At 41.6% G+C, this 26,969-nt stretch overlaps 1 protein-coding gene across 2 annotated transcripts in view; it reads right to left on the bottom strand.

Moving 5' to 3' along the window:
* PDZRN3 (PDZ domain containing ring finger 3) overlaps window positions 1-26,969 on the bottom strand; it is a 148,215-nt gene that overhangs the window by 28,213 nt on the left and 93,033 nt on the right. The window contains exon 1 of one of the 2 annotated variants that reach the window (XM_064453452.1): window positions 6,061-6,346. The exons of the other annotated variant lie outside the window; for it this stretch is intronic. Within the exon in view, the coding sequence (XP_064309522.1) occupies window positions 6,061-6,129 (69 nt within the window). The 5' untranslated portion in view covers window positions 6,130-6,346. Of the gene's footprint in view, window positions 1-6,060; window positions 6,347-26,969 lie in introns of those variants that run through there. 2 annotated transcript variants of the gene reach the window in all.

Genomic DNA, 26,969 nt, shown 5'->3' with positions numbered 1-26,969 from the left:
TTCTTACCAGCTGTGATCATGCAACAGATGAATGCTCACTTCCTCTAAAACGTTGCTATAGAAGCCAATTCGTGCAGTGTAAATGCACATGAGCCATAAAAATGCGTAAACCAAATATGGTTTTAGTCTGGTTGTACAATTACTCTTTCTGTGAAGCCCTTTATTTCTCAGGTGTTCTCGAGGAGATGGATGGTGGTGGTTGAAAAATGGAGGGCTACTGAACACAGCTAAGGTGGTGTCTCAGTGTAAAGCCAGAAGAAATTCCAGGAATTAGGAATGAAATGGAGAAGTGCCCAGTTCCTGAGCCAGTGGACAATGTGTCCGATCCCCTGCAATGTGCCCACATCCAGAATTATCACTGGACTGGCACAAGTAAGAAAACACTACCATGACGATTACCATTTTTCTTTTAGATGGTGGCCTCTGGCTTTTTGCCTAAAGATATACTGCATTAACTGGAAGGCTTCCTTCAAAAGTCACTGTTTTAAGTACTGAATATTGTAGTCTTGTTTAAAATTTATGTATAATTTATACTATTTATTCTGTCACCCTCCTGTCAAATCCTTAATTGGCTGCCTGGTTCAGGAGGGCTAGCCGAATCTGCTTGCCCAATGAGTCTCTGAAAGGAACGATCCCGATGTATGTAGAGTTGTCCTGTCGTGGTGAAAGTGAAGCCTGACCTTTTGTTTCATTATTAATGAACACAGCAAAACACATTTATTAAATCTGCACTTTTTCATTACTCCATATGTTTCCTTTTTCCCAGCCCATGTCTGACGTGTGACAGTAAAGCACAGAGTGATTGTCCCTAGTGCCTTCTCCCTTGTGACTTCTTGCCACCTGCTTTATAGCATTAAACAGATGTATAAGTGTAAAGCATTACAAAACTCATCTTTTCAATCATTTATCACTTAAAAAAAAAAGATCCAAAGAAAGTTTTGGTTAAGCATTTTGTCTGCTCAATGTAAAGAAGAAAAGCACCATAGATTTTGGGAAGATGATGAAGCAGTAAGATGTTTCAGGTGCACAGGAGGTCAAATCATCCATTTATATCACAGGTGACCATTAGGCATTTTGTTTATTTCATATCACACCTTGCTTGTGTCCCTTTAATGGTGAAAATATTCCTCTAAAATGCAATAAAAGAGCATCTTCCAGAGAAATCCTAACAGAGGTATTGCATTATTCATCGTCAAGTGAAGAGGAAAATTTCAATTGCCAGTTTCTGGTAAATGTCTAATTAAGAAAGGGGACTTCTGAGCCACAGACAGGCGCCACAATCATTAAAGGGCAGTTTTCTGAAGATTATGAGTCTCCAGTCTGTCAAGCGGAGTTTTTCTACAGCTGCACTAGCTCAGCGGTAGAAAACCCTGTCTACAACAAAGCCCTTGGAATTAACATCTTGTTTAAGCAAACACATGACTACTTTGAAGTAAGTGTGATAGGTTCACAACTGTTATTGAGGTCAAGTTTAATGGTAGTGAAGTGACAGAATATAACTTCAATGCTATTCTTAATTTCAGCTGCAGCACAGGCAGTGTACGTACAGAGTATCTGAAGCTATACAGTGCATTTCAAGTAGAGCAGTTTAATATAATTGGCACAACCAGTTGGATCTTAACACAGAAAACTACTGAAATGTTGACCAACTAATTCTCCGGCCGCCCAATTGCATTTGAGGGTGTGAAAAGTGTATGTACAGAGGCAATTATTTATGTTTCCCAAATCTTACAGGTTTGATTAGAATTATTTTTTCCTTAATGTTTGTTTTGGTAAGCTTCATTCTGGCCCTGATTTAGGATAACATCATCGCTCAGTAGGTTTAAGTTGAGCTAGACCGTTTCCTTGAATCAGGCCTTCTTAATGACTGATAACTTTAGTCTAATTTTTGCAAGTCTAAACATGTGGATGGAATCCTGATGGCAAAAGGAACCGTATCAGTGATCAGCTCAGTGCAACTGGTTTGTATGTGAGTTCTGCTGAAGGAATACTCTCCTCACAAGTGATGCTGCTGGAAGTGGCCCATGAAATATAGTGTCGGTTAGTTCCTCATCGCTACCGTCTTCTCATTAGCGCAGCAGTCTGTATGCTGACCTCGGTGCTTGTGTAACCTTGGCTGCATGGTATCTCAGCCTAGTTTAAAAGAGAAATCTAGCTTGCCCACTATTGTTTTTTACCAACATTCCCATTTTTTCTGTCTTAGAGATGTGCCAGGCCAAGAGTATGTGAACGGGGCTTTCAAGTTACTAAAACACTAAAAGGTCATTGCATCAACTGTTTATTTATATATGAACTTTAGTATTTGTAAAAGGTGCCAGCTCAACAATCACGGAGGCAGAAATCTTCTGACCTCGGACCATCTGAAGCAAGGGCAGTGGCAACGTGAGCTTGATTCCTGCCAGCGTTTCTATCCTTATTCTGGAGGGACAGCTGGGAGGAAGGCGTTAGTCTCCATACGCACTTATCGCATGATTTCTCAGCTGGAAGTGCCAGTTTTGATGGGTTGTTTTTACGATATCTTCCTACCATGAGAATTGGATGAACTCCATCATATTGAATCCTAGGGAACAGCTTTGAGCATTGCCCATCCAGTTTAGAGTCATCCGTGATTTAAAACTCTATGTTCTTATCTTTGGAACTATTAAGTGTCTATGTAGGATATGATTTCACTGTGTGCTTCCCTCCTAAACTGTGTGTAAACACGTGCTTAGAGTGAAACAGGTACTCAGAAAGTTTCTTAAATTGAGGTCCTGATCTTTTTTTTTTTCTATTTTACAAACTCAAAAGCTCTACCTCAGATGACTCAATCTTCAAGAAGTTTCCTTCAATGGAAGTTACTTTTTGGTCCCCAAGGAATTTTCCTACAAAGGGAGAAGCCCTGATTTTTGTTATTGTCTGTCGAGGAGCTGATGACATTGAGAAAAGCAGACTGGAAACCTGGCCTGAAACATCCTCTCAATTTTCTGCTTTTCTTTCTTCCCCCGTCTGCTTCTATTTTCATAACCTTTAAAATCTTAAGAAAATTTCCATTTAACTAAGGAACCTAAAATCTAATAGCATATAATCATTTCATATGCTGCATGCAACTGGGAAGTAAACCTTGGGATGCATCTAAGATATTATACGCATCGCGTTGCTGCCACAAGCACACTTATCGTTGGTGACACTGTTCTGCATCAAGATTTCAAGCTGCCACAGCCCCTTTGTATTTGCAATACAAAGCATTGATATGCACAGCTACTATAGACTTTAATGACGAGGTGTCTTAATTTGGTTTTTATTATGTGATTAAAGGTACAATAAGGTATGTGTTCAACAAGAGGGAAGACCATTGTTCTGCATCATTAAGCTCACAGCGGCCCAAAAAGAAATTGTAGGCAGTGTGCCAAAGCCCTTAATGAAGAGGATCTCTTTGAATTATCTATGGATGAGGAAGGGATAAAGCCTGAGCCCTGGTATATTTGATCCTCTTTGTGCTCTCTGTTATGAGGACTTACGGAGCCAGACGTACCGGACCTTCTGGAATTGTAATTTATCGAAGCATTAATTTCCCAGGCACACTAAAGCTCTTGGCCTAATAGAGAAAGTGCAGTTATGTACTATTATAATTCTTGCAAGTGTTTTCTGAATTCCTACGTCTCAGAGTCATGAACTTTTAAAAAATAAGGCTAAGCAGATTTATTTGTCACAATGCTCAATATTTCCTAAAACCAAGTTATGCAAATTTCGTCTAACTCAGACTTTAAAAAAAGCTTCTCTTAGTTCTCTCAGAAATGGCAATGTCATCACATGATATTAGGGTTACATGGACGATACAAAATAAAACCACTCTAAGAGGTATTTGTTACTGCTAGCATATTTTGAAACTTTCATCTTTTATATGCTGTTATTTTAAATGAAAATGATTCTTTATCTCCCTCACTGTTAAATTTTAAGTGATTGCTCTTATGTGTAGGTTACATGAGGATGTATTTTTATAGTTATGGTGACATTTAATTATCTGGATGTACTCCCTAAGCTATAGAATTCCCTCCCACCTATCTTGTGAAGCAAAGAAATCAAAGTAGCACCCTGTTAAAATAATTTTGCATGATAATTTATATTCTGGAATAATCAGGGATTATAGTCTTAAATAATTCAGGTTTTACTATGTTAGAAATCCCAGTTTTATAGGATTACATGCACCTCTCACTTCTGTGGAAGCTGAGGGTATTCCAACCACGTTTCCCCGAGGGACTTCCACGCTTTAAGTTAATCACGGGTGCCGTGCACTGCGCTCTGCGCATTGCTGAAACCAGGGTGCAGCACTTCGCAGGTTGGTTTCTAAATCCAAAGTAGTGCCGGAGATCGGCACCTGCAGCCAGCGCTGGATAGTTTAGTCATCTCAGATATCAGTGGGACTGTTCCTGTGACCGTTTTTAAGGACATGTATTTAAAGAATGTTGTCCTGCATCTGTTAGATGTCAGTAACTTGCAAATGTTCTCTGCTGCCTTCATTTCGCAACAAGAAACGTGCAAGCTTTTTAAACAATAATAATATTCATGATTTTTTTGCTGTCTCCATTTGTTCTGGTTGTTGCACTTCTGAATGGGACTCACTGGTGGTCCTCAAACCCAGGCTGCACAAACACTTGGCGACCGTGGGGGATAAGTAACTGTCAGCACAGCCACTGCTTGGTCTGACCGGAGGATTCCCACAAACAATACCTGGCACCAGGTCTGCGGTTGCAGGCAGCACCTGAAACTAGTTCTCGGTACAGAATAACGGCCGAGAAATCTGATGACCTTTCTCTCAAATTCTTCCCTCCATTGCGTGCATAGCAGCTTAGCAAGTGGAAGTGAGTCAGTATAAATAGAAATGACAGTAAACACGTCTTCCTATTTGCTCTCACAAGTTATTTTCCTTCCACAAAGCGTCAGCGTCCCTTGGGTGAGTGAGTGAGAATTAGATCAAAACTATGTATTTAAAATTTAATCACTTCCCTACTAGCATAACATACAAACCACATATTTTATTCACTTTGTTGTCCGTGACATCAGTATCTGGGATCAGATGCAGGTGGTAACGCAGCAAAGGCACAGGATTTCTCTCCCTGCCGGGCACTGCTGCTGAGCAATTCCCTCTGCCGGCGAGCGCGCAACACGACAGCGCTGGGAAATGCCAACCGGCCCGACGCGCCTGTGACCGGGGGTCTTAATTGTCACTTATTCTAAACCGCCTTAGGAACGGCGAGGTGGTGAAGTACAGCCTGGGGGATCTGGGTAGTCTCTGTTTATCTGGAGTGGTTGTACAGACAACCCACTTCACGTTTGCAGAGGTTAACTATAAGCTTTCTGCCTAGGATTATTTCAAAAGAGCTCAGCAGGTATGTGCCTAAACACCTGGCCATTGCTTTGCATGGGTCCATCATGCTGTTTTGGTCCATATCATACTTCAGATCTGACAGAGTAAGAAATTTCAGAGAGGGAGGCAATACAGACAGAAGGGAAAAGAAACTTAAGAAACAACATTTTTGTAATAGAGGTTAGTGCATTATCATGTTTTTAGAAAACTTATCACATGCTTAATATGAATAATTTGTTAGCTGGTATCTCTACCTGCAGAGGCGCAAAAACTACAACTACAAGGCATAAACTTACACTGGCAGGAACAGGCACTTAAAAGACAGGACTGAGCACCGAATGTGTGCGTTGCACAGAAAGAAGTGTCTGAACAGACAGAAAACCCTCCCTGCACGTCTTTCCTAACTTGTTCAAAGAGCATGTGACCAAGCTAAGACCCTTGTCAAGAAATTTTGCCTAATACATACTGGAGTGCCATTTTGTGATGTAAAGTTTTCTAAGAAGTTTGATGTATAACAGCATACGTTTAAATATCTGATGGTCTGCAAGGTACATCATAAAAACATAATCATTATCGTACACGTATCAAATAAGGCAAACCCCCTTTCATTTCCACTAATATAAGCAGGTTTTGGTATTCCATTTTCCCTGTTGTTAACAGTGGTTATTAGCCTAGAAGAGAAGATTTGCTTTTAGAAAGGAAATCTCATTCTTTACCTGACAAACTTCATACAGTAACTTGTACTGTTCTTCTTGCTTCTGTAGAGTGCACAAACTGCATCCCATGTTTAAATGAGCGACAGAAATAATCTTCTTATTCACCAGGTCAGCCAGAGAAATCTCTGATAACAAGCATGCATACAGGTATCCTTGAAACCCCTCGGTGGGTCGGCTGGACTGCAACAGTTCGCGGTGGTATCGCACAGGGGGCTGCAGAGCAACGGTGCTCTTTTCTGTCGTGCTCTCCCTCCTTCCCTGGCAGTACACAGCACTCCCTCTGCCGCTCCGCTCCGGCTGCAGCACTGTGCTCCAATGCACACGCTATATACTGCTACTCATGCATATTAATCAGCTCTCATTGACTATTCATAACAGACAGTGATACAGAAGCCGTAATTGCCAGCTATGACAGCTGAAATTTCTCTAATTAGCAGGCAAGTGCTTCAGTAGCAGGCATAATAAAAGACACTAACAATTTTGTAAACCATTTTGTAGCAATTACAAATAAACATGACTACGTTTTACGATGGTCCCTCAGGATAATTCTTAACATATTTAAGCAGGCTAGAAGTACAGTTTAAATTTAAGTCACAATGAAATGGTATAATGGTATAAAACTCTGCAGTGGCTGTTGCAAAGTTGAACATGCTCAGTGGCATTTATTTTTCTCTCATGCTGCGGTGGTATCTGAGAGCCTCACCTTTACAGCGGGAGATGACTGCACTAGGCGTTTAACGAACACAACAGAGAAAGGCCATCCCTATCCCTGAAAGCCTACGTGCAGCCTTAGGACTTGCCTACAAAGCAGAAGAGATATATGTGAATGTAGGTGGATTTAGGGGAAGAAAAAAGGAGCGCTTTGGATTAATATTTATACATTAGCTTTAAATTAATATTTATACCAAGTGAAAAACAGCCATCTGTGCTACTGACTCTCACTGTATTTGAAGAAGGTAAATGACAGGTTCACATATTATTTGTTATATTAAAAATATAAACTTTAGCAGATTATAAGAAGATATACAATAAAATAAGTATGCCATTTATGACGGTATTTGAGTGCCTAGATCCACACTGAGCCTGTGCCATAGATGTAAACGATAAAACATCAGCGATCTGGCCAATGAACCAGAAAAGTACTCATAAGTTGTAAACTTTATGGATATTTTCCAGTCTGTAGGAAACACCACCTTGTGCTACAAGCTTGGATTGACCATACTGTTTGTAATTGTTTTAGCATTCAGAAAGTGTGCATTTTTATAATCCTCGTTTCAATTCATTCTGCTATAAAGAAGGCGACGACAGAGTAGCTAGGAATGAGACCAAGCTCCTAGCTCTGAGAGAGGCATTGCATGGCAGCGGGCCCGCATCTCACGCTCTGGTTCTCTAACTGGTTTCCGACTTTGCAAGCTTCTGTGGATGGCAACGGAAATGTTGCACAAGGATCGCCTGCAGCTTTTACGTCCAAACTCTGCACGCAGGTATCCTCTACAGGATACCCAGCTACTGCTGCAATTGTACCGACTCACGATTTGCATTGAAATGATCAGCTGCTGAAATGCAGTTTTAGTACTAAACTTCAGTAAATAGACTGTGGCAAGAAGGGGTCCCTTAACTCTGAGACTGTGTTTTGGTAGCAAAATCTACCTATCTGGTGAAAAAGAAACAAAGGAGACATCTTCAAATCCCTGTCAAACATCCGAAAGCAGCCATCCCTGTGCCGTGACTGTGATGTTTCCCCAGCGAGATTACCGCTGCGGTGGTGGTACAACCTGCAAGCTTACAGCAAGGCAGAGGTATAGCCTGGATCTCGCTGCTGGCCCTCTGAGCTGAGGGACGATGCAGGCTATCCCGGGTTAGCTATGCCAACCACGTGCTACGGACTTTTCCAAAGTTGGTTGACAGCCAGTAGCTGTGGATCTCCAACAACTGGCAAGGTCTTGGATGAGGGAACTAATATTCCCTAAAAGCAGAAAGGATAAGTGAATTAAGTGGAAAAAAAATGCCCCTAGTGAAATTTTAAAAAGTTTGTGGCTTAGATTAGATATTTTTTGGTTATGTAATTTGACTAAGCAATGTATAACTTTCAAAAATGTTGCCTATGATTTTTTTTTCCCTATCCAAGGAAGTTTCTTCTTAAATACTAGTTGCTGTTTAAATGTTGTTGTTCAGTTTAAGTGCCTGGGTTCAGTCAGGAATTTTTTTGGAAACAGCATGCAGCTGGATCTCCTGAGAAATTGAACAGAAAGGTGCAGGACATTTCATTTCCAGTTTCAATGGAAATGCATCTCTCTGTTATTTTCCTATAGTAACATGGTAGACTACATTCCATGTCAGGCTGGACGGGGCTTTGGGCAACCTGATCTGGTTGAAGATGTCCCTGCTCGCTGCAGGGGGGTTGGACTAGATGACCTCTAAACTTCCTTTCCAACCCAAACCATTCTATGATGTTTCACAATTCAAAAAGATAATCCGTAAATCAGGCCAGGAGAGTAAGTCCAACAGAAGGAATTGTTTTGATGTAAGAGTGGAGCGACCCCATAAATGTGATGTTTCAGATTCTTCAGCTAACAAAGCCTGAGCACGTTGCTCAGCAGCAAACAGCGTGGCTTAACGGTGCAGTTGGCTTTGTTGCACTGTTGCTCTGGTAAATAATCTAGCCTGACAGTCAGGCCAGCGCTTACCTCAACGGAGATGCTTTCCATTATTGGAATCTAATTCTTATTTCTCTATTCATCTCGTAGGCAGCAATGGTGGTGCTGCCTCGGGGTAATATAGACTAGTTTTTACAGTATTTTGCTAAACTTTAAACATTTGGGCTGCAAACTTGTGTTCCAGGATTTGTCAAGGCTGATTTTTGCTTTCAAAGGTACACTTCAGCCGAAGCGTTTCAGTCAGTTCCAAGAGTAGTATCAGAGGAAAAAAAAAATACATTGCTTGCCCACGTTAAGAAATTCTGATTATGTTTTCTCTGAGAAGGTTTTAATATCAACATAATTTGAAACAAGATTTTGAAGTTTGGCATAGAGATGGGTTGTGTTGTCCCTGTGAAATCTGCTAAATCTGGTCAGCTCTTAAGCTGTTGTAGTTGCATGTTCTGCGTAAGAAGTTGCTACAAGTTTTCAGTGTAATTCTTAGGAGAATTCTTCCACGATAAATGAGGTTGGTGGGTGATGCCAGAAGGTCTGACAAGGCCCCAGCGCTCAGTTGTTTCCTAATTGCTCTTTGTGAGGTTTGAGGACTGATATCAAGAACAAAGAGATCTTCTTGGTGTCCCCCGCTGCTGGACCCAGACGGCCAGAAAGAGCCACTGGGATGGGGTAGGTGTTAATTGTGTGATTCCACTTGCTTTGTACCATATGTACCAGGCAAGCCCAGGGCGCTACAGGAACCCTCGTCAACGCCTGCCGTACGTGGTGGAGGTGAACTGGCTTCCTTTGGTTTGTCCGGATAAGGCAGCTCGTTACGGGATCTGTCATCTGCGTTAACAACGTGTCATGTGTGGTCTCGCCAGTGCGCCACAGATAATGAGCTTAACAAAATGTACGCGTAGTGGATGGCTTGTGTTACGTGTAATGTGAATATTATAGTGGTCCCAGCTGAAGCTGAGCAATCCAGATTGAATGGGAAGTTAGCGAGCCAGCTGACTAGGAACAATAGTAAATAGCCTTTGAATACACAAGGTGCCAGCAAGAGCTTTCATTAGCATTTATCTAGATTACTTGCTCCCTGACTGATTACATGTGACCACGTCTGCAAAATCCCTTCTACCAAGATACCTGGCTCCGACTATCAGGCGTTTGCTTTTGTGTCCCAGGAAACAGAAGGTGGAAAGCAGCCAGACCGCATGGGCCGCCGGGAAGGGCAGGGTGCTGCGCTCGTCTCCGGGAAGCTGGATCTCCTGGACAGGCGCTGGGTGACAGCGAGGAGGGAATCCTGCCACAGACCATGGGCTGGTTTTGCTTTCTGTATTTGGTTTAGTTGCAAACTACAACCTCCCAGGTTGTAACTACAAGCCTAGTATAAATTTTGCTACTGAAAGAGTTGATTTGTTTTATAATTAAGCCTGTCAGGTGTTGGCAGGTAAAGGGAATCCACTGGAGACCAAGGCACTTGAGGTGTCCTGCCTGTCTGCACGGGGCGGTGAATCAGAATAAAGAGGGAAATGAAGCACTCATGAGGGACCTGCACCCTGGAGGGGAACATTATTAGGGAGCTCAAAGGCTAAAAAGCACTCTCTGCCAGCTTTTCAAGGGTAAGGACTTACGCTGCCAATTGTTGGCTCTTAGACAGCAGTTCCCACCAGCAAGAATGAACTCATGTCCTTTGTGCGAGGAGCAGATGGCACATAGCTACTTCACAGATCTGGGCAAACACCAAACCGTCGCACTCGGTTCTGGGAGCTCCTAATGTTTGAGTGGCTGACTGCAATATTAGTAACGGTTTGCCATTGTTTATTTTGTTCCTTTAAATGCAAGTTGGCTTTCCTAGTATGTAGTAACTATTTAACGTTATATTTTTGTACATATACTTAGCAAGTTCTGTTTAAACAAATGATTCCTATTTAAGCTGTGTGAGGGGAAATGTTTACTTAATGTATCAATACTTTAATTACTCGTCTTGTTTTTACAAACATTTAAGACTTGTGAGAAACAAAGGCTCGGAAAGAGAACAGCTGTGGCTTTATAAATAATTCTCACATTCGAGTGTTATATAAACAGAAGTCAGGAAGCCGTAGGTTATGATTACATAGAGTGGTGCGAAAGAACACTGGGCTACACAACTGTACTTTAGAGTAAGTAGCCGGAGTTTTTCGAAGTGTGTGAGGATGCTTTTTAATGATAGCCATTGGGTTGCCTCTATTTAAAGCTTGAGTGCCTCATTGTTGAGAACGTGTTCAGACTGAGTTCTGTTTCCCCATGTTTATTTGCAGATTTTCAATACTACAATCCACCGATGGCTGTGAAGTGTTGGATTCTTAATAATACATTTAATTAGCATGGATCTACTTCAAAAATACCCGTCTAAAAAGTCCTTTGTTGAATATGTGAAAGCAGACCAGGATTTTCTATGGCATTGTGCAAGCACAACAATTAAATACATACTCTAAACATAACAGCAAAAAGATCTCAGTTCTGCATTTCTTTTGTATATGGGCATAGCAATCTGCCTATGCATTGGAAGCTTCAAGGCTGGAGCCAAAATGTTTAAACTAAAACATACTACGAGAGAGGATGTGAAAGCAAATGTAAAACATTGGCTTTATTCCCATCAGTTAACGTCGAAGTCTCGAGATCCTTATTTGCTCCACTTCGTATCTCTGAAAGAGTTCAAATTCTCAGAAATAGCTTTAATGAAATGATACTTATTGTTAAACCACTGAAGGAACTCTTCTGTCCTCTAAGCTCTTTAAGGAGTCTGGTATCTCTTCAAATTATGCCACTTGAGAAAGATAGTAGTATTATAGGAACATTAGAGCGACATCACCGTGAGCACTGCAAAGCCAGGAGATACGAGAACGCTATTGTGTTAATTCAGCCTTTCATGAAGCAGAAATGAGGAGGTCAGAATAGGGTAAATAACTGTTTAATATGCTACTGAGACCTTCTGATGGGGAGAATTAGGATGCTAAGAGCTGACCTATGGACTATGAAGCTCCTCCTGCTGGCTGCCTATCTGGGTGTCTGTTACAGCAGTGCCAAGAGGTCTTGGTGAAAGGTTAAGACAAAAGGCGATCCCTGAACCAGAGGATGTGCGCTGGGTTTACAGTGATGACACCGTGATGGAAGCGGGTGAAACAGGGTTTTAGCTACTGAGGACAGAAAATGAACTAATCAGAAAAGGAGTGCTCTTTCACGTAATCATAAACCAGCTCCGAAATCACCGTCTGCCAGCTGTGATACTTCAAGCCTAGCAATGCCCAAGTGAGGGACCTGGAGGCAGATCACACTTTAAAGAGTTGTTCTTTAGCTCCAATCCCCGTCGCACCATCCCCGTCCGTTTCCCCATTCGTGACACAATGTAGTCTGCCACCACGAACCGCAAAACCAAAAGTATGAAAGACTGAAAGAGAAAATCTGATTATAGGCTGGATTTGTGCTCTAAACGCTTCTTTCATGTTAGCTGAAACCTCAGCTTCCTCGCAAAAAAGCGTCTTTGATTTCCTGGTTTTGATACTGCCAGAGCCAAACTCCTCTCTGTAATTTTTTACGGGTTATTTAACTAGATGATTTCTATTTAAGAAGAATGACAAATTTAAGCCTGCACAAATTGTTGGTTTTTTACATGGTAAAAGTGCTGTGGTTATTGTTAGCAGTAACAAGAATATAAAATAGAAAATTAAGGATAGTTAGAGGAAGAAAGTGGATAACGAGAGTGGAGTCAAATGCTAGTTATATACTTGCGTTTATAAGGTTCACGTGCTCTCAAATCTAAAATTACTTACAGAGCTTCTATCCCCATTTTGATTTTGCTGTGAAATACCGCTTCAGAGGGATAGCATCGGTAAGCACAGGCTGCTGTGAGTGATGGTTCATTTTAAAATACAAATGTTTTCTGTAAAAGCCATAATACGCTTTTAATAATCTCAGAGCAAGCAAAATGACTCGATGTACTTGAATGCTGCATAAAAACTATTGACACAATACTTAATCTTTAAAACTGATAGACACGTGCCCAAAAGCTAATAAAGTTCATTCTAATACAAACGAGCAAGTAAAATAGTATATCATAGCCTGTGATAGCTTTGGATCCTGATCATATAACTGTAGCCCAGGGACAAAGAAAATTGAAGTGATTTAGAAAGGTACCCAGTAGGATATATCTGATATTAGCCAGTTTGCTGAAGCAAAACAGTAATGTCAGAAAGATACAAAGGTGTAAAATCCATTTGACTGTGTCCAAATGCTTCTGCTCTTTGACCTTAATGTCTCCAGATGAACTCCCCTTAGGGTCAGCTGAATAATGCTTAATAGTATACGGCCAGAGACTGCCAAGACCTGCTAAGGATCACAGTCTCCACTTACTTTTGTATTTTAGCTCCCGTATTCATATTATGAATTTTAAGCCATTTCTATTTGAAAAGATATTAACTTTCATTTCTCAGATTTTACTGCTCCACACTTAATTTGAAACAGAGCAAAACAGGAATGCCATCTATGGTTCATTAGGTTTTATATTAACCGTCTGATGAAAAGGATATGTGGGAGTATTAAGTATTAATTGTAAACGGCAGTCAAAATGACAAAAGTTCCCTATATGTTTGCCTTTGTGTTCATTTCTAGGTTCAGGTGGACAATGAGGAATCTGATTAATTCTCAGCTAGAGCTCCTATGCAGAAAGGACCCAGAACATGAGCAGACCTTGAATGAAACGGGGTTTAAGGCTTTTAGGAACAAAGGAAATGTAAGTGTTTATTTCTGTCTTTGAAGTTGGGAAAGATGCATTTCCACTGAAGGAGACTGGCAGTAGCTCCAGAACTGGTCTGTCTGATTAATTCCAGCGTGGGCATGCGGAGGGGCCAGCAGTGACCGCAGGGCTCTGCTGGGTACTGCACACGTGGAGCAGCTGTTGCCTCTGCTTCAGCACAGTACAGTCAAAATAGATTAGACATTTGGGGTAAGACAAAGAAGAAGAGGCACATGGGGACTGTGACTGGTTTGCGATCCTGGAGACAGGCTGTGCCTGTGCTGCCAACTTCGCCTGTGCTTTCCTAGCGCCAACCAAGACCTAGCCTTGAAACTATGGTAGGATACAGAAGATGGCTACGGTCCTACCGAGTGCTCTAGTGCACCATTTTCTATTGGTTAGTGTATGAAATACACCAACAATATAGCGTCGTATTTGGTTTCCATTTATCCTTTTCACAGTATAATCTCACCAGCCTATGAGATTGCAGTGATGCCGGTTCATTTCTTGTTTCATTATGAAGTCAATACTATTGCAATAACATCGATTTGATAAAAGACACTCTAAGGCATTAATCCCTTCTCTGACACAAGAAGGGCACTTTTCATGCCTCGCTTGGCTCACCTTGAACAAGGAATTCTAGTTCAATGAGGAAAGTCTGCTGTTGGAGGGCACACAACCCCCAGCTTTGTTCCTTCTACAGGTAACGTTACCTAGCTTATGGCAATGGAAGCGATTTCCGCCTGTTATTACCGCTGGATTTCTGTGACGCCCTGTGAATCAATGGGAGGTTTTAATGAAAAAAAGAAATTACCTACCTAGGTTATTGTATTGGCTAACTGCAGAGTTATTATGTAGATACCCTTCCTCTGCAATTTCTTCCCTCAAAATACGTATTCTGATAACCAGTATTGATTAAGTGGTATTGAAATGAATACTCAAATATAAACCTTTGATAAAAGAAATGTGAAAGTACATGGGTAATCAGACACAGTGATGAATACCAATAATAACCCAGAAATGATCGTTCCTATTGGAACCCACATTTACCCACGAATCGTGTGATTTCTGGCAAAGCCGCAGGGCTGCAGGCTTTCCACAGTGCGTAAACTGCGTCCCGATTTTCCTGTAGACTCTTCCGTTTGCAGACCGGCAAGCCTACCCAGAAAGGACGACGCACATGTGTTTCCCTGCATTTTTGTGCAGAAACAGACCAGTGCCCTTGATAAGAATTTTACAGGCAGAATGTAAGTTAGAAGACAAATATTGATTAATGAGATTGTCTAGTAGTACACAAAATAAGTGGCCGTGGTTCTTCCAAAGTCTTACTGTGTGCCCAGAATTTTTGTCCTGATGGCTAACTGCAGTATGACAGTGGGATGCAAAACTTGAAAGTTTTAATGATTTATGGTATGACTGTAGCTTTGCGGGTTATTTTTGATTTTGGACTGTGGCTTGCCCATTTTGGGGTGTCGGGGTACTTGAGAAGTAAGGTAACGTTTCAACAAAATTTCTTATCCCCTGTCCATCCTTGTTACCCCTTGTTGTTTCTCCAAATGAGGGGGTTGTGGCATAGTACCATGCTTTCGGTTCACATTATTTTTGTCTGTTCTGACTATGATGATGATAGAAAACTCATACTTCTTTCAGGATAGTACAATGTGATGAATGTACTGGATTGCATGTCTGTGTCTAGAGGCACAATCACTTCATGGCTGGAGGGAAGAGACTCTGGATTTCTGAGAAATATGCCTATGAAAGCATTAAATAACTCAAAAATAAAGCACAGACGATGGGAGTGCCTACTTAAAATACTGGATTGGTTGCCAGTATGATGATCAACACAATTCTCTGTGCTACATAAAAATCTTTTTCTGTTTATTGGCTGTAGTTAGAAGGTTATAAACTACCAGGCATGTATTCCCAAGTCTTTGAAATTCAAGTTTCTGTATGCTTTGAGTTTCATGTTCTTAGCAGAGGAGAGAAATCACAATAATTACAGCTTAAAATATTCTCATTTCATGGTGTGGCTAACAAGTGAAACTACAAGTAATGATGTAATCTAACATGTCAAAAAAGAAAATGAAAAGAGGAGACAGAAGGCAGGATGGAGCCAAGGGATGCGATGTGCCATGTCATCTTCTAATTAACTAACTGATCCTTTAAACTGTCAAAATCAGCAAGGAACTCCATGGCCCAGTGTCTTATTAATATTCATTCTAGGCCACTAGAAGCTATGATTCCAGTCCCAGTGGTTATAGTTAAACATTAAAAAAAAAAAAAAAAAAAAAAGCCAGGCTAGCCAGGGCTGCAGGAGCTTCACATTCATAAGGAAATGAAGGCAGGCCACCCTGCTTCCCCCAAACCTCTGCTGGGGGAAATTCTCTGAGGATGCATATTGATTTCTGAATTATTGTGGGGGTTGTATATTGAAAAAACAATTATTTTTCTTCTTGCTGCGAACTGCCACACTGTTAATCACATGGAGCTCCGTGTCGTCAAACGAAAGACGCACATCAAGTTTTGTAGTATGAGCCCGTTTTTAATTTTGCGCGCACCAAACGAATACGCAGTTAATAAAACCCTGTCGTTTAGAGGAATGGGTGAATTAATTTTGCCTTGTAGGATGCAATTCAGGATTGTTTTTGCAGAAATCTGGGGCCTGCAAGAAAAATAATCTCCCATAATCTTCTTATAATACAGTTATTCTTTTATATTTCAGTCTGCCAGTCTTTTCCCACTCCCACTAAGCAGAGTTTCCTGAACCTTGAAGTCTAAGGGAGCAGCTGACATTTGGCTTCTCCATTCATTTTCTCTTTAATTCCTCATGGGAGGACAGTGCTTTTTTTAAAAAATAGATTCCCTCTCCTCTGTACTACACGTACTATTTTGGGGCTCTGTACAGGTCTGCCCCAGACAGGGGTGTGCCTATGTGCCATAGAAGATGGGGACGAGGAGATAATTCAGCACTTTTGGAAGTCAAAGGGAATTTTGACACTGGCCTTGTGTAAGTAATTCCAAGCCCAGACTATTTTGAGGGCAGTTAATCCCATTTTATACTTGCCATTTCTATCTGTGCACGACAGAGTAGAAAGCAATATATTAGGCAGCACTTTATAGCAGTACGATCAGTAAAGGAGTCGCTGAGCCATAAATCATGTGCTATACCTCTCAATGAAAAAATAATTAAGTAGTTTGAATCTCATTAATTGATATCCTTTATTTATTTGATACACCAAAGGAAAAATAGGGATTACTACCCTACTCCTTCTGCTCTTTACCCTGCCCTTTTCCAGCTTCCTTTGATTTAACTTTCTATCAATCTCACGCAGCACCTAGAAGAAATAAAACTCGGTACCAGCCCCCGCCTTCTCAGCCCCGCGTAGGTCCTTGTCCCCGGGGAACAGGCAGGGCGAGGCGCGGGTGCTCGCTGGGAAGAGCCCGGCTCCTCCTGATGCCGTGGGCGACCACCGCCCTCCTGCACCCCCCGCAGCCGCCAGGGCCATCCCAGCAGACTGACTTTGGCTTCTCACCACAAAGTCCTCTCAAGCCTAAGTCACAGCGGGTCAGTTTTTGGGGACTTAACTAACTGCCCCTGGGGCTTTTCCACCAGCCGTAGTGCCCAGCCAAGCCCCTGGAGGAGTGTCAGCGTAGCGAGGTCCTGGACAGGCCCCCGGGGCCTCAGAAGTGCTGGTGCGGAGCTCATGTCCTCTTCCCTGAGGACAGGCTTCCCTGACCATGAATACGCAAACCCTGTGCCTACAATGTGCATAAAAATGTACGCGTGGTGCCTACGGAGATTTGTCTGGGCAGCCTCTCAGTGCTTTCTCACCCAGAAAAAAAAGTTAATCTCCAAGTAAAGATATCAACCCAAATATTTAACATCACATAATTTATTCCGTTGTTTGAGCTCTATTATGGATGAAAGGCAGGCTCAACAAAAAAAGAAAAAAATTAAATGCTCTAAACTGTCTATCAGCTAGGTTAACATTAGGCACTAAACTGCCAGCCCACAAATCTTGGATATGTTGACGCTAAATGTCTACTAGGAGCATATGTTATGGATCAAAGAACACACTGATTAATCCAGCAGAGACAAAAGTCTGTCACTTTGGTCATGGTGGCATGAGACCATGGACGACAGTACTAAGGAAGCAAATGAATAGAAACCAAATGCCAATGAAAAAAAAAAGCTCTGAAGAAGGTTACAATCTAAAATACAGTTTTATTAGCTCAAACATTTCCCCCCATGCAGTTTTTTAATGGATTTCCTTTTTTTTTTTAAATCATAAAATTCTCAAGGTTTTTTGGGGATATTAATGTGTATGTGTTTCCCTGCTATCATTTATGTTAAATCTATTCAAGCGGTTTAAAAATTCTATTGTGAAAGCTGTCTACACAAAGCTATCTATGTACATTGCTATATCGGTGGGAATCAGGAACCTGGTGTCCCAGCACTGCTGCATCCAGAGCTAGATTGCTTCTCTCCCGTAGTTTGTTGGCTTATTTTGCACTTCTGTCAAGCATTGAGATACGAGTAGTATCTTGTTCAAGTGCAGTTTTACAGTGATGCTTCATCTGAGAGTGTTAACAGTAGAACACCCTCTACTTGAAGTCTACTTTAAAGGAGAGGAAGACAACTTCACCTTTTTCAGTATTTTCCAGTATTTTCCCATACAGTAGCACAGGTACGGTCACGAGCACTTCCCTGTATCTAGTATGTCTGCCTTAATGAATGCATGCTTCAGAAAACCTTTCCCATAAGTTACATAGGAAGTTTCAAACATTTTCCATTTAGTTTCAGTGTTTACGTGAAAGCGTTTCAGACATTTACTATCTCTACGCTCATATTTTCTTCCTTACTGTAACATTAATTTTGTTTTGAAATAGAAAGAGGAAAAAAACCCCAACTTTGGATAACGAGACTTCCCTAAATTCAAGCTGTAATACTGAAAATACTTCTTGTGCAGGAGGTCACAGGGCCAATAGCCTGTGGGGATCCTCTGCTTGTAGGCTAGGGGATTTGTACACAGATTTATATTCCGAGGCGTCTGAATCTTTGGAGGGAATGGGATTCCCAGCACTCCTCTCTTCAGCTTCCAGAAGAGTCTGTGATGAGCTGTGCTGAAAGGCTCCCAATTCTGCTTGTCATTCAGCAGTGTTTCATGTCCCCCCTACATTTTGGAAAGATAGCTGCCTTCGTCATAACAATATCCTGTCGATGCAAGCATGTATAGTTGCTAACTTAATGTATAATTTATGAATTAGATTTTTCAAAGTAGTCTGTGCGTGGGTATATTAACTATACATGTTTTGTAATTTTTCTGTCTCGTTTTGGCAACGGATAAGTTATCAGTAATCTCAGAAGAGAGATATACGCTTGTGAGCGCGTGTGCATATTTTATGTTGGTAATTTGTATTTGTATCATGATTTCTAGCAAGCGTCTCAGAAAATACATGCACCTACAATTTTAGCTGATTTTATTGCAAAATGACACAATGGGTTTTCTGAAGGAATAAACACTTCTGTATTCAGTAGATTCTTTTAAAAAGCCACTGCTCAGTTGTATTTGTCCTCAGCTTGTTCTTCTGCATAATTTAAAAGACAGCTGTCATAGCTACACGCTATCCTGTCTAAAATCTGACATTTGTACAGTGCTAAATAAGCCCCATACTGTGCTCAGTACTCTAAACACGAGCTTTCCCGTTCCCCTTACCAGCAGCCGTGCCTGGGGGTGCCCGTGCAAGGCAGCGGGGCGCAGAGCCGTGCAGGCTGGGCTTAAACCAAACGCGGTTGCACTTTGGGAAAGGGTTAGAAATAAAAGGTGAGACGAGATGAGACCGGACAGTGAGCGGTGTTTGCAGCGCTGGCTGAGACGGTGTTCTGTCAGCCGGGGAACAGGGCGCGGGAGGCCTGGGCGGCAGATGGCTGTGCCGTCGCTGGGCTGCTCGGGTAGCACCCCTGTATCTGAAGCTCACCCCGGGATGGGGTATGTGGCTAACCCACAGCCTGCAAATGCTTTAGAGGAACAGCATTGAGGCAAGAGCTTGTATGGAGCAAAAGGATGGAAAACCAACAGTGACAACTCATCAAATCACGTTACACCACCAGAATTACTGGAGGTTTCTTCAGAAAAGGAGTTAAAGTTAATCGCATGGTAAAGACCATGAGATCGGGATCCGTGGGACTCAGGATCTGATTTATGCACTGCAAATGTGTATATCCTTTGGAGAAAAGGCCATTTCCTGTTTAAAAATGTAAAAATACTTGATTGAACTCTGTGGTTACCAAACCAAACACATTACAGTATTTAGTCCATTAAAACTCCGAAAGCCTGTTACTTATCGCACAGTGATGGATTGATTGTATTTAATCTTTCCTCCTTCTGAAGTTGTTTTCATTTCCTGCAGCAGCGTGTGCTCCCAGCAACACCCCGGCAGAGAGTGTTTGCTGGCCACCGCTGGAGACGATTATAAAAATCTATTATCGCTTGGACAATATTTATATGAAAATAGCTCCATTTTATGAACCCGTATTATTATTATTGTTACAAACCCATATGAAAGCTGGAGCCGGATGATAATAAGGATACCTGAGCAAGCGCCACTGAAAAATTCTTATCTTTTACCGTTAAATTAAGGCAGCGTCATAAACTCTGATGCATTCAAGTGTTTGCTACACTACTTCATGAAAAACACTTTTAACTGAAGCTAAACACAGAGTAAGCGTTTTTCTTAAAGGGGAAAAAAAAGTGGATCTTGACCTTTCCTGTAATTGTCTAATAATAGTTTGTTATTTACCAAGTAACAAAGGTAAATACTATTATTAGACTAACTTTCCCTGCTGTGGTTATACATACACAGGGGCAATGACGCAGTCAGACCCTTTCTTTCCCACACCTACTCACTGACGTTTGGTACAGCTGAGCCCCTCTCAGAAGTGACAGTCACACTCGTTAAAGGAATTTATAATGTAAAAACTCTAAGGTGGAGCACAGCATAAACGTTACAACATTAGGGCCATAGGTAATGAAGCTCCATAAAGATCAAGTTCAGAAACATTTTCTGAGGTGTTTCTCAGTCGGGAGCTAATTTCATATTTTAGGTCTCTGTTTATCCTTAGATTGGTGAACACACACACGCTGCTTAAGGCTGTTTTCCAGGACCACGGTTCCAAATGATTTCCTTTCCCTCTGCCACTCAGACGTTGAAAAATACAAAGCTGTAACAGCAAAAAGATGCTAAATGGCACTATTCGTGCGTTTACCTGCTCTCAAAATAATGGAGTAGTTCTTTAAAAACATTATGTGTTGGCAAAATGGTGTAATACATACAGTACAGGTCGCTTCTGATGCGGATGATTTTATACTGAGAAGTGAAACTGTTTGCTTGGGGTTGGTTTTCACTTAAAGAGTTCTTATCAAGAGGTACCCACCCTAATTTTCCTCTTTTCACCTTGTGTATAAATTCTCTTGGGAACTTCCTCTAACAAATTTGGGAGAAATGGTGAATGGAGAGTTACTGACTTTGTAATTCATGGAATGGTAATTTTGGTGCTTCTTCCTTTCTCTTAAACACAGAGCTCTGTCTAAAACTCAGGACTTGCATGAGTGCTTTTTCAATTTAATGTGGTGATTCAGTAGGCAGAATTAAAGAGATGGCATCCGAGTTCTTTGGCAGAAGCTGAATTGGTTGGTTTTCAGTTCAGACGTCAAGGCCAATAGTAAAGAGGAACGGGAAGACTCTGTTCTTCCAATGCACACATCACCTGCATGGTGGGGGGCAAGAATTGCTGTTATAAAATATAATGTAGCTAGAAACTTCCAAAGGATGTCATGTTGGGATTTTTAAATGCCTAACATCGATTTAATTCAAAATGATGCCCCATTGGAAATGGGATTATCTCTGTTACAACATCTCCAGGAACCTAAAAAAGCTTTGACTCATCAGTCAGGTACAGTTAATGTCACATCTTTAAGTTCTTTGGTAAGTCATTTTTAAGATAAGTCTATTTGATAGTGTGGCTTTTAAAAACGACCATTTGTTAGAGAAGGTGTATCAGCAGGAAGAAAATGTGTGAATTTTTTTCCTGCTTCTGCGGATATAGCCCTTTGGTTGCTCTGGTAATTACTTGGATCAGACTAACGGACTTGTATGATTAGCCTGCAAACTTTGCTCCCACTTGGAAGAGACAGGATTAATCTTTTCAAGTGTCACATCACACAGCCAGCATTGGACTCTGGGTCAGGGTGGTAATTTCTTAAGTCGCATGCTTAGGGTTAAAATCTTGCTCTTGAGTTGCAATGTGTGACTAGGATTTAAGTATCTGTTTTGTGTGATTAAGAGTAATTCTGAGCAATTAAAGAAAACAGTTCATTTGTGGCAGGTGGCAGAAAGCTAAAGAAGATAATTACTCTTTTTAGCCATCTGTGTTAACTGCCATTAGCAGAATTAAACTGAGATTCACCACTTTGAAATTTGAGGCAAAGTTCCTTCCCCTTAACTACATAATACAACATTGTCTGAAGTCTAATTACAAAAAAAAGTAATTCCACCCTGCTTGCCATGAGGTGCCTATTTGTTAATTTTATTAAAAACGCTGGCACTCCAAGATGATAAATTGAACAACTGCTTGTACTAAATGTCTTTGAATTACATGTTGGCTCTGAAAAACTGTTCAACCTTGGAAAGTTTATCCTGGAAAGCCCTGATCTATAACACCAGCAACTGCAGGATTGAGCTTCTGTTATAAAAAACCCCACATTTCTACCCCTTCCATCAAGCGTCACCACTCTGAAATAACCCCGTACCCCTCCCCGGGTCTGCCGACAGTCTGAGCGCTTGTATCGCTGCTCGCAACCTTGTTAAATGATCAGGAATCACGTCGCTGTTGTGGCACCCATGCTGCAGAAAGGCAATGAGCAGTTCTAGAAATATGCGTTGAGACATGGAAAATACACAACATCAAAGCAAAGAAGTGGGCATGGCAAGAAGCAGCAGCTGGAGGAGTGAACGCACAGCGTAGGTATTCCTGCCGCTTCAAACCACTAGAAGCCTGCTAGGGAGCACAAAACAATGCTTTCTCTCTCTAGCTGTACAGAGAGTGTATGGCACCAAGCAGTTACAGACCTAGGCAAATGAAAACCACGATTCCGGCTAGGCAGTCGTGTCCAAAACTGTAGCCTTTTTTCTCATTTCTTTGTTTTCTGGAATTTGTAAGGAGGGTGGGTCTCACCAGTACAGTGCCTGGCTCATGTTTCACCTTCTCACGTTCATCGGTTGTGTCTACCTTCACTTTGGATATTAGGGTGCTGGCAAGGTTACTGCTGGCTCATGCTATAACCAAAGACACAGACCCAGCCGCTGTTTCAGCTGGACAAAAGGTGACTCTGGAACAATTGCAGAATTTTCCAAATATGAATGATACTTCTGAGTGCTGAAGAACTGGGGCTTGGGATTTTTTTATCATAAACATCATGCTTAATCACCAGTAGGAGTTTTCATGTTCACAGGATCATCCCAGTTAATTATTGCACCTTTCTTTGCGATTAATACCAACTAGATTTATTTAAAAATAAGTGGATTATGTTAAGGGAATTATATTGGAATTTAATGACTGGAATGACCGATTATAAATTTGAGAATATATTAGGATTCCTCTCTTGCATGAAATATTTTCCTTATCAAAACCTTTCATTTTATTTTATTTATCAAAACCTGAATCTGTATTTAATGGCAGTACTTGTGTAATTCCGTGCTACAATTATTCTTTAGCAAGAAAAGAAATAGGATACGTAGAAGAACACCGTACAACTGACACAGATCCAGTTGCGGAAGGTGCTGTTCTATAAAGGCAGAACAGGATGGTGATCTGAGATGGTCCTTCTGGACACAAATGTTCAAAGTCACGTCCTTCAGCTGATATAACAGACATATTATGAATGAGGGATGAGGATGAGATCTCCAAAACCTTAGTTCTTACAAGTTCTTAACAGCGTTATTAGTGTGATGGGCTTTCTGATGACAGCCTGGGCTCCTGCTTCTGCAGCAGCGACTTTGACTTTGCCAGAAGTTTTGCTCTTTTCCTTTTTCAGCAGACTTGGTATGAAGAGACCAAGTCCTGGATGGTTTGTGAATACATAGCCTGTGTTGGCAAACTTGGCTTAAAGGATGCTTTCTGTTGCCAATAAATATGAAGTTTCTCTTAGCATGGTATTCGAATGGGGTGGTAATATGTGGGGAAATCCTACCAGGTTAGTGCAAGTGCAAGGCCTCTCGCACTGTACAGGGATTCAGGGCATCTTCAGATGCATTTTTCTGTAGAGAAACAGCATGCCTTACTGAGTGTTTTAGACCAAATTTATGCAGTGTGAAGTGGAGATGCTACGGACTCTCTAATGGAAACTGGCTCTGCAGGTAGTGTTTCTCTTTGGTTTTGCAGTTGCTGGTGGGGAAGCAAAAGCTTGAATAGTTGGTCTGCAGAAATAAAGGACTCACAGTGTCAACTGAACTATGTTTTGAAAATGGAAATCTGGAGGTTTTGTTCCCTTGCCTTCATTTCAGTGCCTCGTGAGTGACTTTCACAAGTAAATAGCATGTTCTGTTTTTCTCCAGTAAGTAAAGATCAGCAACTTCACTGTTAGCCTGTAAGGGCTGAAATGTAGATGCCCAGTCCCATCAAAGATGCCTTAAAGACACCCACACACCTGGCAGATAGGATGCAGGACTAAGGAGGACCTGCAGCCCTCTGAAGCAGTATCTGGACGCCAGACTTCCATGCTGAGGCAACAAAATCCCAGTACAGGTGTTGTATGAACGCTGTTGCCAGGCAGCTGGAACAAGCTGAGCTGTAGCTACTTCTAGATGAATTAAATACACATTTCCATAGGTTAGATGTGATTCTGTATATAGTTTCTCACTTGTGCTTTGGTCCATAAGTCATTGCAATGTTCCTTTAGCTAGTGAGATGTCTTATATTTTCTTTATTTCAAATATTGTTATGCAGAAAATATAAACAAGTTGAATTCTAATGAATAACTTTATGTTAAATACACAGGACAGTTATTCAAATCTCCTCTACGAGCCAGAATTAGTGGCAGTGATGTTGCTAAGCTTGCTTTGCTTTGTAGCTGTGTGTCCTTCCTAGATAGTTCTTACTTCATTATTCCCTTTTTGAGCTGTGTTCTGGGACTTTGGCACAAAAGAAAGAAGGGAGCGGGAGGCGGAAATTGTGCAGGAGAACAAAAGCCCTTCAAATAACTCTTTTAGACACATTTCACACTTTAATTGAATAAATTGTACAGAAAATCCTATGTCTGTAGTATACAACTCCCCAGGTGCTCTCAGCTACTATATTCGCAGCTGTTTATATGCAAACTAGGTAATTTAATACTTATATCTGTATATATTGTACAGTGTACTTTAAAATCAAATGGCTGTGAATTTTGACTTGGAACAAAGCAAACGCCCTGTGAAGAGACACTGCCTCTCTCCTCGGACCTTGCTGTTCATCTCTGAATATGTAAGCAACCTTAAAAACAGCGCATTATGCTGAGATACAAGCTCTGTTCTCAGCGAGTGCGTAATGTCACTAACATGGCATACATGCACAAAAAACCGTATGTATCATGTCAGCTGGCGAATCAGCTCCTGCCTGGTGTCCCCCAAAGGGAGGGATTCATGCATGAGGCTGCCAAAAGTAGGGTCATGATTCAGTTTGGCAGGGGCATGGCCTGGACACATTTTCCTTTAATTGCTCCTTGTCATGTGAGATGTGGTCCTGGGTGACATTGTGGTTAGAATAATACAGCAAATAAATACACACAATCTCATATATGCCAGAATCTCTAAACGCTCTGTTTTGCCACTGATCATTAAAGACAAAAATAATTAGTATTTCATTTTCTCCCATTTTTTCCCCTATAATTTCTGCCTGAGTGATGCAGGAGTCAACAGAAAGGAAGCCTGGTACCTTAAAACAGAATCATTTTTCCTGGCTGACTTCTAATCTTACAGTCAAACTGCCTGTGCCTCACTTTGTAACTTCATCAACACAGGGAAGAAAGGCTAAAGATACTTCTTAAGTTTCCCTGTTAAGCCTGACGGCTAGGGATGTCCTACAGTGTATTCACAGTGGGAAGCAGTGTAATTGTCAGCTCCATGTTTCTCCCCTAAAGAGCTGTACTCTGGTGAAGGGAGGAAAAAAAATGTGAACATGATTTTACAAATTTGGCATATGGTAGAGCAAGTGCAGAGGTTGGAAATGACTCAGCAGCTACCAGCTACGGGACAGAATGCCATTCTGCACGTAATGAGACCTCGCCTTTTGAAACTGCAATATACAAAACAGGTTTGATTTACTGGAGGTGCAGTTTCTAGAACAGGGTGGGCTGAGGACGAAGAAACTACACGTATGTGTTGTATGTTCAGGTGGCTTTGCTGGATATGAGGAAAATTATAGGGAAGGGGATGGACAGTGGAGGGATGGGGCATAGGTTTCTGGTATTAATGCACGACTGAGATACGTTCGCAGGTGATGCATAATGCTTCCAGGAGGCAATCCTACGCTCTGTCTATAATTACAGTGATCATATAGTCCCTTTTCTGGGCTCAGATCTCATAAAATGACGTAAACTGGCCATGAATGATTGCGGAGGATTGCACCGTCACTAGGGTACCACTGGGTGCAGATGTATCCTGGCATGTTTCACGTGTCGTCCCCCTGCGACAGGAGTGCTGCTTTGCCATGGGAATGCTCTCCTGGCCTCGGGTTGGGGACTTCATGGCCCCGGGCCGAGGTGATGGCAGCACCCGTACTGCAGCCGGGCGTTCGGCAGCGGACGTGGCGGGGTGGCAGAGGATGGCTGTGGGGCAGCACCCTCAGCAGAGCAAGCAAGCAAAGGGGATACTCTAGCGACAACACGAGTGGCGACCCAAAAAGTTGCACAGGACCTGGGCACAGTGTCCTGACACCCCCAGGGAACCAGCAGACAGAGCCCGACAACCCTGGCTTTCCAGCGGATCATTTACAGGCACCAAGAGAAAGGTCTTTGTTTCACTTGTCCCCAATAAGCTCTCTGATTCCTTCTGCAATTATCATTAAGAGCGTTTCCAGTGTTTGAAGGAGTTGGCCATTTCATTGTATTAAAGCAAAGGTTTAACCACAAAAGCTGCCAGGCACTCCCACAATTATCATTTATCAGCCAAAGAGAATGTCCTCGGGTTATGTATTCATCAAATGTTTATTGATTTAAGCTTTGGGCATTTTACAGGATTAGAAATTATTACTTCTGATTTAAATAGTGTTTAGAGGACAGAAATCAAATACAAAACAGTGTGTTTATTAAACAACGGGTTTTTAAAAATTGCACAACAGAAACATAAGAGAACAGGAGCCTCTTTACTGTGTTCTGGAATTAAAAAATAGTCTCTCTGTACAGCAACTAGCCAAGTATTAAAGTGGGCCCATTCTTCACTTCACGAGAGATTTGACTCTTCCC

The sequence above is a fragment of the Phalacrocorax carbo genome, chromosome 6 (genome assembly GCF_963921805.1).
Source record: "Phalacrocorax carbo chromosome 6, bPhaCar2.1, whole genome shotgun sequence".
Taxonomy (NCBI): domain Eukaryota; kingdom Metazoa; phylum Chordata; class Aves; order Suliformes; family Phalacrocoracidae; genus Phalacrocorax; species Phalacrocorax carbo.
This window is presented reverse-complemented; position numbering and strand designations above follow the sequence as displayed.